This window comes from Aulonocara sp. 'chitande type north' Nkhata Bay, linkage group LG18 (assembly GCF_057382095.1).
Source record: "Aulonocara sp. 'chitande type north' Nkhata Bay isolate Kocher_YH1m ecotype deep benthic linkage group LG18, A_spYH_male_GT1.1, whole genome shotgun sequence".
Lineage (NCBI taxonomy): Eukaryota > Metazoa > Chordata > Actinopteri > Cichliformes > Cichlidae > Aulonocara > Aulonocara sp. 'chitande type north' Nkhata Bay.
In genome coordinates this window covers 36,798,034-36,818,149 of record NC_141361.1, presented here as the reverse complement: position 1 = coordinate 36,818,149, position 20,116 = coordinate 36,798,034, and the positions used below count along the sequence as shown (strand labels likewise).

General features: G+C 38.6%; 1 protein-coding gene and 1 long non-coding RNA gene across 3 annotated transcripts in view; one reads left to right on the top strand and one right to left on the bottom strand.

Annotated features, from left to right (window-relative positions):
- LOC147309118 (uncharacterized) overlaps positions 1–20,116 on the top strand; it is a 36,170-nt gene that overhangs the window by 554 nt on the left and 15,500 nt on the right. The window contains exon 2 of the long non-coding RNA XR_015125955.1: positions 669–753. This is a non-coding gene — a long non-coding RNA (uncharacterized LOC147309118). The remainder of the gene's footprint in view (positions 1–668; positions 754–20,116) is intronic.
- On the bottom strand, positions 1,641–11,038 carry LOC147309119 (LIM/homeobox protein Lhx8-like). Of its 2 annotated transcripts, none has more exons than XM_086272526.1 (8): positions 10,644–11,038; positions 10,273–10,362; positions 9,112–9,233; positions 7,647–7,867; positions 6,891–6,991; positions 6,329–6,424; positions 4,678–4,858; positions 1,641–2,346 (listed from the first exon to the last, which is right to left on the bottom strand). In XM_086272526.1, exons 1-8 carry the CDS (start codon positions 10,728–10,730, stop codon positions 2,270–2,272), a joined length of 975 nt encoding a protein of 324 aa, XP_086128652.1. In that variant the 5' UTR covers positions 10,731–11,038; the 3' UTR covers positions 1,641–2,269. The 2 variants fall into 2 exon arrangements, with proteins under 2 accessions (XP_086128652.1, XP_086128650.1); XM_086272524.1 differs by having other exon boundaries at positions 1,642–2,346; positions 10,204–10,362; positions 10,644–11,036.

Sequence of the window (20,116 nt, the reverse complement as noted above, 5' to 3'; positions counted from 1 at the left end):
GTAAAATTATTGTATCTCTACAGTTTAAAAATGTAATAAGCTTTGCCCCTGCACAGAGTGGATAGTGAAACAAATGGAATCATCATAATGACATTATTTCATATTTATTACTTCCCCCTCCTCATTGCTTTATTATTGTAGCTCTAGTAATAAATAATAATGTAAGGATGCCCATAGTATATACAGTATTCTGAAGAAGGTCTAAAATGTCACTGTGTGTGCATGTGTGTTTTATGTATATGGATTTTTTAAAAGTATTACTCATGATATAACTTTGTCCAGACATGCCTGGTAAGGACATGAGGAGGAAACAGTAGGAGCTGTGTGAGGCTACTAAAGGCAGTGCTATAACATTTTTCTGTCATCATTTTATTATAGATTAAGTGCAAGAGTTGTTAGGTGTGGATAATTAGATTATAGTTTATTGCAATAGCAAGTTGTGCCTTGTTCTCAGATAGACAGCAAGTGGAGAGTGATATATGAAAAGATGGGATGGAAGGAAGAAGAGAAGCAAAGAGTGATTCACAGGCAGAGCCTAAATTATTTCTCACAGTTTTTTGTTGCCTTATGGTTCCAAGCGCTGTCACCAATCTTTGCATTTTGTTATTATCTCATGACACTTGTTTAATCAGCTACCATCCCTCCTATGGACTTTTTAATGTCAACAGTCTCAGATCAACACAGCCCTGCCCTCCAGCACTATCAGCAGCAGGAGCAGCAGAAACCCCTCAACAGCAACATTGTACCCATCAGGTAAAACATCGGCTAAGTTTGCTTTGCCTTGTTGCCCATATTAGATTCTTGATGAATGTGTGTTGTTGTTATTCAGCCTGGTTCAATGTGCCCCTTTTTAACTTTGAGCACCCGCCCCTTTAAACCTCTCTGCACGGCCCTGCTCGAGAGGATGTGGAGGGTGAAGGTAACGGTGGTCCCCGTGGTAATCGGAGCACTAGGTGCGATGACTCCCAAGCTAGGCGAGTGGCTCCAGCAGATCCCAGGAACAACATCGGAGATCTCTGTCCAGAAGAGCGCAGTCCTGGGGTGTATATACGTATATATTAGGAATGCAACGATACTCGTATCGTTGAGCGCTCAGTGGATCAGCGCTCGACAGTCGAGCGCTGATCCACTGAGCGCTCAACACAGACAGCATCGTCAGAAGGAAAGTTGATCAAATAAATTAAACATTTTGTATTGTTCGATACATATGCGTACCGAACCGAAAGCACTGTATCGAACGGTTCAATATCGATACGAGTATCGTTGCATTCCTAATATATACGTGTGTGTGTAGTCCATTAAGGGGTTTTTGAATATCCCTGGTATATCAGTTACAGCAGTTAGCTGCTTTACAACACACACCCTTTATATAGTTTCGTATTCGTTCTTCTTTGTAAAAGCGCATACTCCCAAAGAATACCACGGTATAAAAACAACTTTGTTCCAACACCCATCACTCAAATTATCAAATCATAGTTTCTATATCCTACAAGAGTGCAGTGTAGACTTTTGATTGGCTTTTTGTATATTTGTGGTATTGGATATGTATACACTCACTCAGTGTGTAGTTCATACGAATTCTATTAGAATCTAGCATTCATTTATTAAACACATTTACTGTATTACTTTTTTTAAGAATATCACTACTGAGCAACAAGTGTTCATTTAATTGTAGTCAATAATACTTTCAGTGTCAGCTGGAGAATACTGACATTTTGTTTACATTTGCTTTTTAATATACAAAACATGTATTCTACATGTTTATCTTTGCAACAACAACAAAAAAAAGACTGTTAGTAGTGTAACTCAATCCTGACTTTTCTAGTAGTCATAAGACAGGGCAAAAAGCATTTTAAATCCCATCCCCAGTTCTTTAACCTTAACAAAAACATCACTCAAAAAAAAAAAAAAAAAAAAGCAAACAAGCAATTTTACATCATTTTCAAACAAAGTGCCTTATCTCATCAAATCCTTCAAATAAATTAAATTTAACACATTAACAAAAGTCTCATCTTACAGACATCAGTTTTCACATTAATTCTCATCCATTTCATTTCATGAAATTAATGCAGTAACTTGAGCTGATGAAGTGTCTGCTTACATTAGGCAGCAGTGTAAATTCAGTACTCTTCATATGCTGGACAATGAATTTAACCCATCCAGTCCTTACGAATTCATTTTAAACCAACTCCTCTCACTCTCTATTATTTGCTCATCATCCAACCATGAAGGAACCAGTGGCTTTATTTTTCAGGCAGCAGGTTGAAGCTTAGGCATGGCTGACTGGCAGTTGTGTCAGTGAATGGGACATGTGTGGCTGCAGCAGAAGTGGGTCTGGAGTTTGGACTGTGGAAGTAACAAACTCAAAGTTATTCAATGATCATAGATGTCGGTAAATAAGCATGGTTTCTGACAAGATCTCAGACTTTGATTTTAACAACAATAACTGATTCCCAGTACTGAAAATGGGATTCCTCCAAACTATCAGCAAGTGATGCAGAGATTACCTTAGCTCTGAGTTTCCTGCGTATTGGTAGATTCAAAGACTGATCAGCATAGCAATGACCGTATTACCATCAGTGTTGGGGAGTAACGCAATACATGTACCGCCATTACTCATATTTTGTATTTTAAATACGTAACTGTATTCTGTTACAGTTGCTGTTTAAGAAGGTGGTATTCAGAATCAGTGTTGGTCAAGTTACTTGAAAAAGTAATCAGTAACTAATTACTGATTACTTCCCCCAAAAAGTAATCCCGTTACTTTACTGATTACTTATTTTCAAAAGTAATTAATTACTTAGTTACTTTTTAAAAACGATTTACAACCTGAATAGGTGATAAAGTGATAGATCTTTCAGCCCAATTCTACTTTTTCTACATAATCCATCATACAAAATGTAATCAAATGGAAAAGTCTCTTTTTTTTTTTAACTTGTTTTATTAGTTTTAATCTTTTAACTTTATGCATCAAGCAAAAATGTAATTATATGCAACATTCTCTGACTGGAAGAAATTTGTTTAATATATAAACCTATTTTCTGCACATTCCAGCACATAAAATATATATTTTTTTGTGTTTACACTCACTCTTTCAAATAGATGCAAGTAAAACACAGCAGAAAGTAAATAAAATCAAAGACTCGTGGTCCTTTTGCTCTATTTTCACCTGTAAAGCAGGAGTGGAGCAGGCGGAGGGTTACCCTGGTGCAGGTGTGCCGCAGCGGTCAGTGGAAGAATCCGCGAGTTTCTCTGTGTTTCCCATTACGTCGTAGCGCACTCGGTGCTTGCTTGGAAGTTTAGGGGTTTTTTTCGCTGTAAAAAGAAGTTTTCTTCCCACGCACAGCGGACGCTAATGTTTTTGTCACTTTTTATGGAATCAAACTTAAAGGTCAGTACTTCCACGCTTTAAACGCTGCACGCTCATACGCTCTCCCGCACTCGATATATTATCCATTGTTGATCTGCAGACAGCTGTTGTCACGAACGTAGCACTTGCTTATGTCACTGTCATGAGACATTCTCGCAAAAAAAAAAAAAAAAAAAAAAAAAAAAATTTCACGGTTTTAGTAACGCAGCGTTCCTACGGGAAAGTAACGGTAATCTAATTACCGTTTTTGCAATAGCAAACCTGTTACTTTACTCGTTACTTGAAAAAAGTGATCGGATTACAGTACTGCCCATCTCTGTTCAGAATACAGTTACTTTGTTCAAATGAATGGATTACACGGCAATACTTTCCTGTTTCATATGTTAGGCTATGCCCTCTCTATTTTTAGTTTTCCATGCCGGTGGACACCCAAACAAAACGCGGATTAAGAAGCTCTAATGTCCGTGTCTCAATCTCGCGGCTCATGTCACCTCTACTTGCGGACCGCATAATGACGAGAAGAAATGTTTTTTTAAGAAATTATTCACAAAAATGATTTAATATGAAAGCATTAGGCAGCGTGTTACAGGCATCGCCTTAAAGAATGTAGCCTCATGGGCAGTGTAGTCCGTGCTGCAGGGAGAATGGACTGCCATACCCGTTATGTGTCTGTGAGCGAGGGAGGGAGAAAAAGAAAAAAGTACGAGCTGTCACGGAGCAGAAAGCGGAGCTGGAAGCATGTAAATATAATAATAACCACTGCAGCCAAGAAGAGTGCCTGACGAGCCCAGTTGTAAGTAAGCTATTAAGACTCAACTGTACACTGTGTTCGTGTTTTCCTCCGAAACAATAAGTTCCGTTGGAGCAGCCTTTCAACCAAAGTAAAGCTAGTTTTCAGCTACGAGCCCGACACGAACCCGACATATTAGCCAGAGTTCCCTTTACGGTTTTACGCCTTTACAGCTCAGAGCCGCGAACCTGTTTTACAAGTGTGGAATAGTTTTCTATACGAGATCGCTGCAAAAAGTGCAGCCTTACCTAATGTCAACCTACTGTTACTCATTTTATATTAAGATTTAAAATCTAGTTGGTATTGGTATGGCAGTAAAAGTAATAAATCACACAGCAATAGTACATTCATGTAGTTGTAAAAAGCATGAGAATATATTAAGTAATCCAAAGTATTGAGAATATGTTACTCTCATTGAGTAACGTAACGGAATACATTACAAAATACATTTTGGGGCATTTATTCTGTCATCTGTAGTGGAATACATTTTAAAGGTAACCCTCACAACACTGCTTACCATCCATATAGGTCAGTGTGGTGAGGAGAGGTGCATCTGGAGAAATATAGGTGGTATACTGGAGATCATCCATCAACGGTGGAGACAGCTGACCAGGAGCAAGTGATGTCATCATTGTTGACTGGGCAGGATTTGGGTTAATGTGCTTCTTTTGACGAGCTCGGCAGTTCTGAAACCAAACCTGTATGAAAGAAGCCTGGATTAATCGCTGGTCTTGGAGTGATGGTTTCCCTTGAAAGCGCAGGGGATTGTTTTTCTTCACACAGAAAAATGTCTAGACATCAACTGTGCAAATACCCTGGATTTCTCACTATTCTCAACTTGAGGGAAAATGAACTTTGCAAGTTCATTATGTTGCTTGCTGGCATTTTAAATTCTGGATTTAGCTCCAGATTCTAACTGTTTACATTAATCCAACAATTAGCGCAAAGCAATACACCAAAAGTTACACCTATGTTTAGGGCTGCTACGATTAGTCGACTAGTCACGATTACGTCGACTATCAAAATCGTCGACGACTGATTTAATAGTCGACGCGTCGTTTAAAGCTTTGTAAGATCCCAAAAGACGCAGGAATAAGTAGTAGGATTTAAGAGTGTAATAACGGACTGAAACAGAAGATGGCAGCACTGCATCTACAAGGATGTCAGCTGCCGTTAAACCCCGAAGAAGAAGAAGAAGAAGCTGTGTCCCAGAATTCATAGCGCAGCCCAGCTCAGTTTCCAACAATGGCGGCAGCTAGTTAGTTTTAAAATTACTCTTATTATTCTTTCTGGGTCACAAAATAAACGTTTAACATATTTTCAGGCGAGAATGTTGCTGTGTAAACCTCAAATATCTGCTCAGTTTATCAAGACACCACATATTTTCAAAAGCGCTCCGACGTTTTCGGAGACGTCTGTTACCCGCTAGCTCGATAGCTAACCGGGGGCAAGGCTAACTAGAGCCGTGAGAACACCGGACTCCCGGCTGTCACTTAGATAACTTAAAAATTTTATTGTTTGGCTTTTTTCAGTATTTTATTTGTTCCTGAGTAAATCTGTTTGGCTGAGATCAAAGTTATAATTTTTACACAGCTGAATAAACGTCAAGCAGACAGCTGATTATCAGAAGTGTGAGATGCTCGAGAATTTACTCCGGTGTCCTGTTATATTTTAGATAGCAAGGAGTTTATTAAACTTCACCGAAACAATCTGCAAATGTCATTAAAATTTAATAAACTATCATCTTGTCTTTATTTTTAGTTAGCACAGACCTTAAACACCTAAAGCTGTAAGCTAATGATAGTTATATAAGAGCAGATGCTGCTGGTGCAATAAACTGTACGTTTTACATCCAATGGATGATGATCTGATTAGTCGACTAATCGCAAAAATAATCGGTGACTAGTCGACTATCAAAATAATCGTTTGTGGCAGCCCTACCTATGTTATGACCAGTTATGAAGAAATCTGACAGTTACTGCGAACTTTAAAATTCTTACAAAAATTGCCACCCACAGAGTTTAATTATGACCCAAAATTTGTTCACTCCAACCAACTAAGCATGCATTATTTCAAAGGGACTGCTAAATTTGCTCACTTAATCCTGTGACACGTTATTGCAGGACCTCCCTGCAGTCGTTTAGTATTGTCATTCAGGTCTGTTTTACCTGAATAACCCTGCGGCTGAGTCCAGTTCTCTCTGCCAGCTTCTGCAGCGTCTGTGCATCTGGGTTGTTATCTTTAGCAAACTGGGTCTGCATCACCTAAACAAGTGGAGATGACAGATGAGTAAATGTTTACATCACTGAAATCTAAGATGGGTTTCACTGTTATTTTAACAGACCATGGTAGCAGAGTGCTATGGTGTTCAAATGCCACTAGAGGGCAGAAAAACGTCAAAATAAGCTGAACAAATATCTGGCTTATATTGTTCTTTCCTCTGAACACACTCAGCAAACAGAGCCCCAGTAACATTCACTAGTCACCATACAATCATACACAGCCATCACTTTAATATTAAAACAGTAACTTAACAGGGTTCTCTCACAGAAGAACAAAGTATTCACTGGATATTAAAAATGTAGACATGAAAAAAGACAAAGTGCTATTATTTTAGTCATCCATGCTAGTGGTTGTACTTGTTGTGACACTTTTAAGTGTAAATGGTCTAATGGCAATGCAGGAGTTAGCACGCAGGAAAAAAAGAAGAAAAAAAAAAGTGGACAACACCTGTAACTGGTCCACAGTGAAGCTGGTCCTGGCCCTCTTAGCTGGCTTGGGCAAAATGCTAAGGTCATCTTTGTCTGCCATCTCTTCATTTTTTGGTTGTTCTTTAAGAAAAACAGGATTAAAGGACATTTTAAATGACTGGTCCCATTTCAGGTCAGATGCCCTGCGGACATCACCGGAACACGAGTTCCATCTAGAAGACCCATGTGTTAGAAAGGTGTCTTTTTGTACAGGGTCAGGCTATATTCTTCAGTATGTGTGACAGAGTGGTAACAGGAGGATTCAGCTGTCTCTCTGCAGAGTTTAAGGTTCGGTGTGATATTGTGACAGGCAGAAGCATTCGTGTTAGCAGTACAGATATATTTTCAAAGTGGGTGTTACTAAGAACTTATAATATTTTCATTTCTATCCTTGAGACATTTATTCAAGTATTTGATGTTTGAGTGAAACTAAAATGCCAATGCAAGCAAGTATGGCATTGAACTGTAATGTCTGGAGTATTCTAACCATAGGTTTTTTTGGAAAGACTTCCAAAAAATAGTTTACATGGCAGCAGAAATGACATACCTCAGTAAGATGAGCATGTGGTCTGTACATGACATTTGCTCGTCTTTTACTTAACTTTAAAATTTAAAGTTGAATTTTTTTTTTTTTTTTTTTTTTTGGGGGGGGGGGGGGGGGGTGTAATATTCATTTCACAATCATTTTACTGTTTGCTGTAATTCAGATCGGACCCTTGTCCATCCATACACTCACTGTTTTCCTTGGCTCGTTTGAGATTCTCCATCATAATATCATAGTGTGGCCGGCAGAAGATTCGATTCTCCAGAAGTCCGCATTCTTCCCCTGTAGAAAGCTGGCGTTTACACGAGGTGCAGGAGAAACAAGCCAGGTGGAAGGTGCTACCTCTCGCCCGACGCACCCAGTCACTAGAATGGATGTTACGCCCACAACGGGCACAGCGAGTCCCATATCGCCTGGAACAGAGGGAAAAAAATTTAAAAAAAAATCTGTATTTATCTATGAAAGACTTTCTTCAGGTTTTCAGTCCATCCTTGATACCCCATTTAAAAAAAAAGTCATTTACATTTTTTCCTGTACTTAAAATAAAAACAAAAAAGAAAACGAAAACCCTCACCCAAACAAGATTTTGTTAGCGATTATAATGTCTAAGGCATAATCCATTGACATTTTTAGCCTTTCCTGTCAGTTCACTGTACCTACATTGCCTACACGCCCCAGTATGTGTACCAGCCCGGCCCTGACCCTGCATGAGGGCTGATATCAATCATCATCTGAGATCAAAGTGCATGTGTACCTGATCGCAGGTGTGATGAATATAACCAGACAATCCATTTGAAACAAACATATTCTTCTCCAGTGATGCATTTGGGGATAAGCTGCAGCAGCTTGCCCTTCTTATCCCCTAACAAGAGAAGTTGATGTGTCATACGTTATTCGGACTTCCTTAAGAGTCATGTTTTAGTCAGTTGGAATAGTCTCCCTCTGCCAAATATTAACTATTAGTCAAAATTTAAACAGGATGGAAATGACAGGAAGTTTCTAAACAACTGAAAGCAAAAGGCAGCCCAATTGCGAGGTGTTAAATATTTTCACCAGTCAGTCGATTCTGACTAAAATTAATTCATGCACGTAACACACAGATCAGATAGTTTTCTGCTCTTTGATATCATTACTTAAAGACTAGATGTGTACTATAAAAATATGAATATCATATATGCAACAAAATCTTACATTAAATTATATTAAAAAATTACCTGGGGGCATAGTCCCCACCTCTTTGCATTCGGAATGGTTTCCTCTGTTAGGATAAACATCTGGTTAGGTCAGTTTGTTATAGTGTTCTTGTTCTTCTAGCCAAATTGTTTTGTTTAAGCTCATTTTCCATTCCTTCATGTTTTGGATAAAATCTTTATGATCTTTTGGGGTGAAGTGAAAGCTACATTTTTGTAATTGTAAAGCGCTTTGAGGGCCCCAAAAAGCGCTATATAAATGCAATCCATTATTATTATTATTACTACATTTTGAATAGCAAACCTGTGTGTCCTTTCACTGCTTGACAGGAAAAAAAAATCATATACCGATAATGTTAAACTATTCTTGAGTCCCAGATTCCCACAGTCTGACATTTTTATAAAATTCACATTTAGAATAGAACTAACTGCATATAGGACACAGGTGGTGTGCGTGTGTGATGTACCTGAAGTAGTCGAGTTTGCAGAAAACCTCTTTGTCTCTGATGTAACAGCTCACGTGTCGGCCCAGTGAAGTCTTACACACACTGCATGAGAGGCAGCGCACGTGCCAGCACAGATTATTGACCTAGGATTTCAAATTTTGACAGAGTTTAGAATTATTTAAATACCCTTCCAAAGTATATTCTATCATCATTACTAAAGACCATAGAGGCTCCTGGAATTATTGGTAATGCTTTTATTTTTCTGAATGCAATGAGATATTATTGTTCTCATTTGATAATTAATAAGCCTTTTGTGGTGTGATTCCAATTCCAAAATAATACCAAATGTACATCCAGAGACAGAAAAGCTTTAATGAGCCAAATGAATTTTGACTGCACACTCATCCATTCTGTCCTTATAGACACAGAAGTGTTTAAAACATTTTATTTATTTATTTTTCTTTAATTAATTTTCTACAAAGTTTTTTTTTTTTTTTAAAGCAGAATAATTATGTTCCTAGTGTTAGAAGTTAGTGTTAATAGAATTCCTTGGAGTACTTTAAAGGACAGTACAGATACAATGAGATTTATGCATCTTAATTTTACAAACACAAATATAAAAAAAAAATAAAAAAAAAGTCAATGTATCAGCACTGCCCTCTAAAGCACAAAGAGGACCCCATGCCAAGGGTTCAACAGCTGTACCTTAAGAACTGTGACCCCAATGACAAGGCGATCATAAACCTACGGGCAAAATGAAATACTTTATTTTCTGAGGGTGAAGATTAGTACGAAGCATTAATGTGCTGTGTAAAATTGCAGAAATACTTGTTCTGCTTAGGCTAGCTCATATATTTATATCAGTTTTCAAAATTAATAAACCCTCAAAATGATTTAATTCCTCTTGTAGGACAATCAAATCCACATTTAGCTATAAAGAGAGGCAACTTTGCTGTACAACTCTATTAAAAGAAAGCTGACAAGTGCTGAAAATATCTGAACTACTTTTCCCCCTTTTCTTAGAATGATAACTGGACTGCTTTGTATTAAAACTGGCCTAGTTTGGAAGTGTTGTCAGTGACATTTTGGCCAGACACAGTATGTTAGTTTGACCTTCAGGAGGTATCTGTCCACTATCTCCAGACCGCAGGAGGTGCACACCGGTTTCCCCTGCACACAGACCTCGGTGGGGACCGCAGACGAAGAGGACGAGGAGAGGGAGGACGGGGAGTAAGAGTCCTCATCAAAAATATCATCGGGACCAGAGGAGCCCTATTAGAAATAACAGTCCCCAGAGTAAAAAAATAAATATAAATCAAAATGATTAAAAAGGGACAGCAAAAAAATAACTTTACACTTTTAAAAATGTCCTCAAATGTGTCACGAAATTTAGGAGCATAAGTCAATTTAAAAATTAATTGCGTTTGTTTTATGTACATTTGCTACTCAAATGCGTACACTCACGCGTGCTCCTTGCAATTTCTGTGTCTGTCTCAAGCTGTTATCCCCACGGGAAAAAGAAAACGCAGTTAATTTGGAAGTGAAACACCTACTGTGTCGCTATAAATATGTCCTTGTTGTAGCTGAGTGAAAACAACCTCCGTCGATGGCGTTTCTTCTTCTGACATGGTGTCAGCCATAAGTCTGGAGTGACGCACTAGCCTGACTGGCACCTAGTAAAAGTTATGTCGTCCTCATATGACAACCATCGAGATTAGCCTTCGCTTTCTATAGGTATGAGTGTGCATTTATTTTATTTAAGTAGACATGGGTCCAGTCATGGTGTCGAGCTAAATATTAATTTTATTACGGAAGCCCACACATGACTTAAAATATTCTATTAGCATTGTGGGGAAAAGAGGACGTATATGTTCAATTAGCAGCTCGTGGGACCGCATGTAGAGCGGCCTCGCGCACAGCTGAATTTAATTCTGACTAATTGTGTGTTTAGTAACGCACGTGCACAGGCTAAAGACCACTGTATGCTTGTCACGCTACAGTCTGCACTTGGCTACAGTCTTCCAGAGTCAGGTCACAAATCAGGCTTCCCCCCCTTTCTATTACATTTTTGAAAGTGTAGCTACATGGCGTAGGCTACGAAAATATGAAACGTGGAGGTGCCCGTCTTTATTTTGTATTTATATTGCTAACGTCTGCATGAATAAATATTTATATTTTGTTTTATTTTATTTTATTTTATTTATGTACTGTGATGCGGAACTTATGCAAATTGAAGAAAATGTGTCACTTTTTTAGAAGCCTGTACCTGACTTTATCGAAAACAAAAAGTTCGCTGAACCCTCTAACTTCAAATATTGCATTATATTTGGGGTATCTTAAAAGTTCACTAAGCTAATTTAGGTCGCTGGCCTACATTCGTCAATTGTTCGTTGTAAATGAGCACTGGGATACAGGGCAGCTGAAATGTAACGAGTCTGTTTGAAAATATTATGTAACTAATTTTCCGAAATAAACATAATAATAATGATGATGATGAAAATAATAAATAACTATAAGCTCGTACGAAGTTTGTTTTACCTGTGATTAACTTACAGAATGTGACTTAATGATAGATTTGTACTCACCACGCTGTTGGACACACAGTTAAACATTTTCATGAAGCATCCCCGTTCAGCCAGATGTTCACAGCAGCAGCGGTTCGCTGTTTTACCCTCCTTGTTTTATTAGTCCACCGCGCTTCTGCCGACTCGCCTGCTTTATTGTGACGGTCAGAGGTTTGTTTCTCTTCTTACCACTTGTTGCAAAAAAAAAAAAAAAAGAAAAAAGAAAAAACCCGACAGAGAAAGACCGGCGCACCTCCCACTGCGTTAGTCTGAGACCGCCCGCTGTAGCAAGAACTCCATTTCGGGTAGATTGGTTTAAATCGTTAGTGTTAAATTAAGAACAAAAATACTTATATTGATATTGATGAATCGTGAGCTTTAAGGCCTCAAAACTTTAGATATCAATATCAGTCAGTGAAAAATTACAAATTGTTGACTGAAATTACAAAGAAATTACAAAGAAATGAGCCAAAAAGACATTCCCCCCCCCCCCCCCATTTTTGCTTAAAATATAGGTCCAGTAAAACGAATTTGATTTGGAAAATTCCCATGACGCAATGTAATATACAGTTATTTACTCGAAAACGACTTTACAATATTGTACTTGGGAAAAATGTTAATATTTGCACGCTGACAGTGTAGAAAGGGAATTTACAGCAGACAGCTTTTCAGTCGAAAACATCTAACCCAGGATTTTATATGGAATCACAAGATTTCGGTTTATATCATTTAGTTTATTTCTCATAACCTGGAAAAAAACATACTGCAACACTTTGAGAAAATCTTCTTAAAAAATGAACCTTCATAAATCTTTTCTTGTGAGAGACACTTATAGGTTCAGTTAAGCCCAGCCGGACTTTATCACCACTCTTCATCTTTTCCTTCCTTGTCATTAGGGACCTAAAGAAAACATCACAGGTTGTGTTTGGGCGCTGAATTATATTTATTTAGACATCCACACCATCTGAGCAGCTGCTAAAGTTGTTGATTTAATCCTTCGAAACTGCTCACAGTACATTAGAACAACAGTTTTAATCAATTCAATTAAGTGACCCTGCTGTTCTTTTGCTGTGCAGCATTGAAATACAGTGTGTCTATATTTATAACTACAAATAAATATTGAAAGTTAAGCTATTTATTGCAATACTATCACAACACTTTCATGACTTTTCATGTACCTTTTATTGTCCCCTTTAAAAAAGAGATGTGCCCCCCACATACACACATCCATTCTTTGACGATTACCTTATGAGACATTAAGTAAAGATGAAGGCTGACCAGAAATTGGGGTCGAAAAAGCATGAATGAAAACATTCTCAGAGGGCACTTTCTGAATGGAGAATCAAGAGGCAGGTCAAGAATTCCTTCGGGTCTTATCTGCATATGCAACCCAATACCGCAGCCCACTCAGACTTCTAAAACTGTATCTTTGACGTGGAATTTAATGGCTTGATGTGTGCTTAACCCTGAACAGAAAAGTCTGCTTTTAAAAACTGTAATGTGAAATATGAAAGTAGCAGCACCACAAAACATTCAGTTATTAATGGATGTCATCTGGACCTTTTCTGAAATAGCTATAAGAATGTACGAACATATTAAATGGAACGGTCTTTGTCAGCACTTTCTAGGAACATAAACTTGTTAAACTGTCTAACAGACGGAGTATTGTATCTTTGTCATAAGATGATACTATCATTAAAATGAACATAATAACTTTTTCAGTGAAACAGGCATTTCTGATATTTTCTTGCCCTACTGGAGGAATGGCGAGTAACATTTGTGCAGTGGTTAGCACTCTTGTCTCTCGGCAAGAAGGTTCAAATCCACCATGTGACTGGGCCCTTTCTGTGTGGACTTTGCATGCTCTCCCCGTGTCTGAGTGGGTTCCATCCAGGTGGTCTGGCTTCCTCACACATTCCAAAAACAACCAAAAAGTTGAATGGGAGGCAGAGCTAATTGGTGATTCTAAATTGCCCATAGGTGTGAATGTGAGTGTGACTGTGTTAGCCCTTTGACAGACTGACCTCTCCAGGCTGTACCCTGCCTCTTGCTGGATGGATGGATGGAACTTATCATCATATCATTATAACTTCAGAGTACACCAAAATGACAGATAATGTTGTAAAAGGTTAAATCTAATAAAGTTCCTGTCTTTTTGTGTCTAGGAGTAATTGTAATTGGACAAACTCTTGAAAAATGGCCTAACCTCCCTGTCAGCACCCAATGTAGAGACCCAAAACATAACTCTACTGTAACTCATCTCTCTCTCTTAAACACACACACTGAAGCTGATGTAAGAGGATGTTTATCTCCCAGTGATGCTGATTACAGACATGCAAACCCTTACTTACTTCTTCTCTACAAATCTGAATGGAACTGAATGGTTCAGCTCCTCCAAAAAACAAACCAAAACTGCCCTGTTTGCATTTGCATGACATCTGACATTAAATTTGAAAATTTATAGTCGGACAGTCAGCGTGTGGTAACTCTAATAAAATCTTTGTAGCACAATTAGTTTGATCTTGCTTTTCTTTCCTTTCACTTTAAATATCCACTTTAAATGTTCTGCCAAAATTAGCTCAGGCTAATGAACATTTAGTAAAACTACAGTGTGTTCCATGCTAAGTCAAAGCCATGAATGGCTATCATTCTTAAACAGAAAACACTGTTTTTGCAAAAGAGTTACCCCCTGCACCTACTACAGCTTTCTTCAGGCTTTATTTATTTTATTTGCAGCAATATGCATTAATCTCATGTCAATGAAGCTTCCGTATGACTGTTCCCACCACTAACACATGACCCTACGCTGTGTTCACTGCATCATTCCATGTCTGGCACTGATCACCACCTGCACTCATGTATATATCTTTCTACGTAGCACTTTAATTCTTATTCTTATTTTTATTTTTTCATGTCTATTTAAGCGTAATTTATGAAAGTATGTTTGCACTGAAGCACTGCAGCAATTTCCTAATGTTGTAAACCTGCTCAACATTTGGCAATAAAACCCTTTCTGATTCTTATTCTGATTCTTCCAGTTGAGGACATGTGAGATGTTCTCAAACATTTATACTCATACATACTATGATTTACTGCAAAACTGCATCAACACTATGCAAGCAAATGTTTTATTTGTCTTAATGTCACTGTAAAATATTCTAATAACTACTGGCCTCTGTGCAGGAACAGAAGCCCAGTGCCCTGTCCCCCTCCCCTACACAGTGGCAAGTTTACTGTCATTAAGTCAGAGTTCGTGAGCAGTGGCAGTGTTTGTCAATGGGCTTGGTTTCCCTCTTTGGTCATAAACATCCCAGCATCATAAAAACACACAGTTATTTTTGGTTTAAGGCAGCTTTTGCTTTTAATTTGCACGTGACATGCTATGGCTTATCTCGCTGCTTGGAAGTTTTCTCAGTACGGGTGTGTCTCTGTACATCTTTGTGTGTTTGTGTGCAAGTTTATCTGAGATGATTTAGCTGAATGTCAGAGAGTTGCTGCTGAAAGATCGGTTGGGACTGCGTGCATCATGGCTGCTCACTGAACGTGTGGTTGAGAGAGGAGACCACCTTCCTCGCCAACTGCTAGGTTTCCATAGGTTATCTGACCCCTGGCAGGAAGTGTTGTGACAGGTATGGATGGAAGAACATGACTGGAAGACGGTGGTCCTTTCATTCTGTACACCGGAAACTCTACAAACGGTTACAATTAGGAAGGGCAGCACTTTGTGTGTGCGTGGATATATATGTGTGTGTGTGTACCTCTTTAGAAATCTTTGTGGGGACCAAAAACTGGAATTTTACTATACTTGTGGGGACCAAAGGTCACTTTGAGGACAAAAGTGCCTGTCCTCGTGAGTTTGAAGGCATTTTTGAAAGTCAAAATGTGGTTTTAGTGTCAGGGTTACAGTTAGGTTATGGTTTAGGCTAAGGGTTAGGGTTAATCCTTCATTTTTGATGGTTAGGATAAGCATAAAAATAATTTCCCCCAGGGATCAATAAAGTATTCTGATTCTGATTCTGATTCTGATTATGTCAATTACATAACCTCACTAAGATATAAAAATGAGAATGTGTGTGTGTGTGTGTGTGTGTGTGTGTGTGTGTGTGTGTGTGTGTGTGTGTGTGACAGAGAGTGGCAACAGTTGCCTCAAGGCGCTTTATATTTTAAGATAAAGACCCTTCAATAATGCTTCCAGAACGCCAACAATCAGATGACCCCATATGAGCAAGCACTTGGAGATGGTGGAAAGGAAAGACTCCCTTTTAACAGAAGGAAACCTAAGGCAAAGCTGTCTGATTCCACAGACAGCCTGAAAGCTGAAGGCTCTGCCTCCCATTCAACTTTTAAATATTCTAGGAACAACAAGTAAGGCCGCAGTCTGAGAGTGAAGTGCTTTATTTGATCAATATGATAATATTAGGTCTTTAAGATAAGATGGGGCACAATTATTCCAGACCTAGTATGCATTGAGAAGGATTTTAAATTCAATTCTGGATTTAACAGAGAGCCTATAGAGAATGCAGCGATAGAACGGGAGAAATATGCTCTCATTTTGATGCGTTGAGAGGTTTTGAACATTTTAGTTTAGTTTAGGGTAATGGCTGACGTTGGTTTTTAAATTCTTTAAGTTTTAGTTGATTTAGTATCACAAGATTATTGTTGACTAAATCTAAAGTTAATTCAGTTTACTTAAATATGTAGTGTTTACAAAGCCTCTTATTTTCCTTGACATCAAATGCAAAATGTGTCCGTATGTCTACGCTTCTCTTCCCCACAAACATCGATGTTTTGTCATGTTTCCATGAAAAACAGTAAGCATGGGGGTAAGGTCGCTGACATACATTAACAGTATGAAATTAACAAGTGATGTGATAGTTTTGAAGCCACACAACAGCTACCTAACGTTCAGAGCACAAGGTTCTTGGTATGTTCACCAAATGCAAAGTTTTTGTGACACGTGATTATTATATGGCTTATTAGTATGACACAAATTTGTGCGTGTCAAACCTTTTCAACTTGGGTGAAAAATTTGCGTAGCTCTCCAGGTGGGGGTTAGAGAGAAGTGAGCAGAATAATAGGATTCATCATAAGTTAAAACAAATACACTACTACAACCTCCTTGTTCTGTTGGCTGCTGAGCTGCATATTCATGGGTTTCCAACATGACTGTATTCAAATCAGTAATGGGTGGTGAAACTTTGCTTGTCATTTAGTGTGAACATCACTATACAAGTTTCTCCAAATGTCTCAAGTCCACTTTTTTTACTTTTGGACCAAATGTCTGAAATGTCTGCTCCACATATCAAGCCAGATTTTTTTTATTTTCCAGGTAATTCCACTAAAAATGCTCCAACCGGCACTGACGGGAGAATCACAGTCAATAAGTTTAGTGGACAGCAGGTTGCATTATTTCAGGAAAACCTGATAATTAAATCAGCCACACCACTAACTCTAGCACTGAGATCAATGATATAAAAACAATTCTCACACGTTAAGGTTGTTAGGAAGTTGTTTTTCCATATCTACTAGAATGTAAACATGCTTTCAAACATCCTGGTGGATAGGTTCACTTTTGGAACCAGACTTGAGTGAACACAAGAGGGCCAAACACCCAGATTTCATTTAGAAGTGAGGTACTAGGTCTAAAAACATGCAAGAGGAACCCCCAACTTGTTCAGTGTAAAATCAAAAAGACCATAAAGGAAATAATATGCAAAATGATAACAAAAAACATGATAGGATAAAGCAATTTAATAATACAGACTGCCAGCTAGAGCAGGGCGATATGACCAAAAATATTTATCACGATATACATTTGAAAATTTGCGATAACGATATAACTGACGATATAATTGACACTAGACAAAATACTTTACAACTCCACAACTTTATTAGTGCAAAAAAAACCCCCATCAATGTATTTTCACTTAAACAAGCAGCTGTTTTTTATGTGCATTAAAGTTATATAAAAATTTAACAGTGCAAATGCAAATTCCTCGCTGACAGTTTAACCAAAAGGCATTTCCAGTGGAAACTGGTCGACATGTCCTCAGCATAACCATGTATAATATCCACAAAACTTAAAAAGAGCTTATACACACACAATACGGCACTATTATGTTGAGGCACAGTTTGTATCACTCCGCGAGGCTGCCTACGATAGCTGTAATGCTCCGACAATCCATCAAGCGGTGCGGGTTCGTAGCTTAGCAAAGTCGTACTAAAACATTTGACAGATTTTTGAGCGCCGTGTACATAAAATCGTTTCGAGGTCAGTAAGCACAACCAGAGTTCATACATAAGGCCCATTGGATTATAAGGGGCGCTGTCGATTTTCAGAAAAATCAAAGGATTGATTTTAAGTGTGCCGTATTTTCCAAAAAACACGGTAATAACGACGGCCCGCTAGCATGCGCTACCAAAAATAGTGCTTTGTTGTGTAACTGACGGATGAAAGCTACACCAGTTCCACACCACTGAAGTTGCAGCATTTTTACAAACGATTCTGGTCCATCCGCTTCATTCAACGATCTGCTTTCGCCGCCATGCTTTTTCCGCTGTGTGCGTATGAAAACAAAGGCACTGCGCATGCGCGTTTTACCCATATTCTATCACAATATTTCATTTTTCTATCGTTGCCCAACATTATTACCGTGAACGGTATGATATGGCCCAGCCCTACTGCCAGCTAATGTAAGTGACAGCCAGCCGTATAGTCTATAAGCAAATAATGTTCGTCCATCTCTACATCATTACCTTCTCTTATTTTATTTCAGCTCCAAAAAATCTCCAGGACACTGGGACAAGTACAATAAACAGCACGATTCTGGGTACTGTATTGCTCTGACAAGGATAAGTTGGTAGCAGCCGGGGTAACCAGAGGAGTACCACATCTGGGCCTCATTATCTAGTGACAGATGAGTTGTATTCTGCCGGGCGACACAGCTTGGGGCTGGGTAGAGGTGTATTCTGACAGAGGGAAATGACATCATGCAGAGAAATGATGATGATTCCTGGGCCTCGGGGAGCCATTTCTGGTCTAGAGGCATTTCATTAAGTTTCATTTTATTGGGATTGTCATTAACTGATACAGTAAAGAGAGTCTCACTGCGGTCCTGAGCTAGGTCCTTGTTGTATTTCTTGTATTTCAGAGGATCAAATACACCCGTGTGCATAAATGTGTGAATGAATGAATGCCCCTCCTCTCGTTCATCATTTTGCTATTTTCTTCCTCCTTCATGTATTCCCTTTCAAAAATGGAAATGTATGAGATTGGAGGTTTAAATTACAGTATCTGTAAAAAGTTAAATTGTGTAAGGAGAACATTGTAGGAAATGCATTAGAACTTAGACATGGGTAAAGTAAAGTAACATTGACACAAGCATGATGAGCTGCTTTCTTGCATCACTTCACTTCAAAGACTAGCACAGTCTGATGGTATGGATACCGCAGCCGCCTGTGGAGGAGCTACAAGGCATCTGTTTCTCTAAAAGCCTGAGCTACTTGTCCTGTGTGTCTGTTTGTTTATTGGTCTGTTTGTTGTTAATTTTTTGGTTTTGTAATTTCCCACAAGGAAGAGCTGCAATGTACAAGAATATTCACATGAGTTTAGGACAAGTTCATCTTTTCTTTTTTTCTTTTGCCTTTAAACTAATTCTCAAGACACTAAGGCAGACACTAAGGCAGAAAAATATTTTCTAATGATCCTTCAGTCCTTTATCAGGACAAATTTGGTAACAGAACACAATTAATCGATGCTCAAAAGGGACGTACACAGACAAATTAATCATTAAGGGGATTTAGGATTGGCCCACCCCTCCCTGAACCTGGTTCTGCCAGAGATTTCTTCCTGTTAAAAGGAGTTTTTCCTTCCCACTGTCGCCAAAGTGCTGCTCATAGGGGGTCATATGATTGTTGGCTTTTTCTCTGTATATATTATTGTAGGGTCTACCTTACAATATAAAGCACCTTGAGGTGACTGCTGTTGTGATTTGGCGCTGTATAAATAAAATTGAATTGACAATTCTAACACTCATTTTTTATCACTTTAGTGATAAGAGGAAAAAAAGATCCCAAAACATTTGGGTGGTAGTGTATGTGATCATGTTGTAAGGATCGCGAGTATATCTGACTGAGCCAACCACGATGCAGGTGTTTTTCTGTATACAGATTGCATGTGCAAGGGCTCTAAGTACATTCTAGGGAGTACTGGTCTGAATGTTGATAGCCCTGCAAACCCAAACAGAAGCGTGGAAAGATCGGCTCTCCAAAAACGGCATGTGCCTGAACATCAAGAAGACTGAGTACCTTGAATTGGGCCCCCAGACCAACAGTACCATCACTACGAAACTCGACCAGACGCCAGACTCCGAGTCAACGCAGCGTGGATGAAGTGGCGTCAGGTCAGTGGAGTCTTATGTGACAAGAGAATGCCAATCTATCTTAAGGCAAAAGTTTATAAG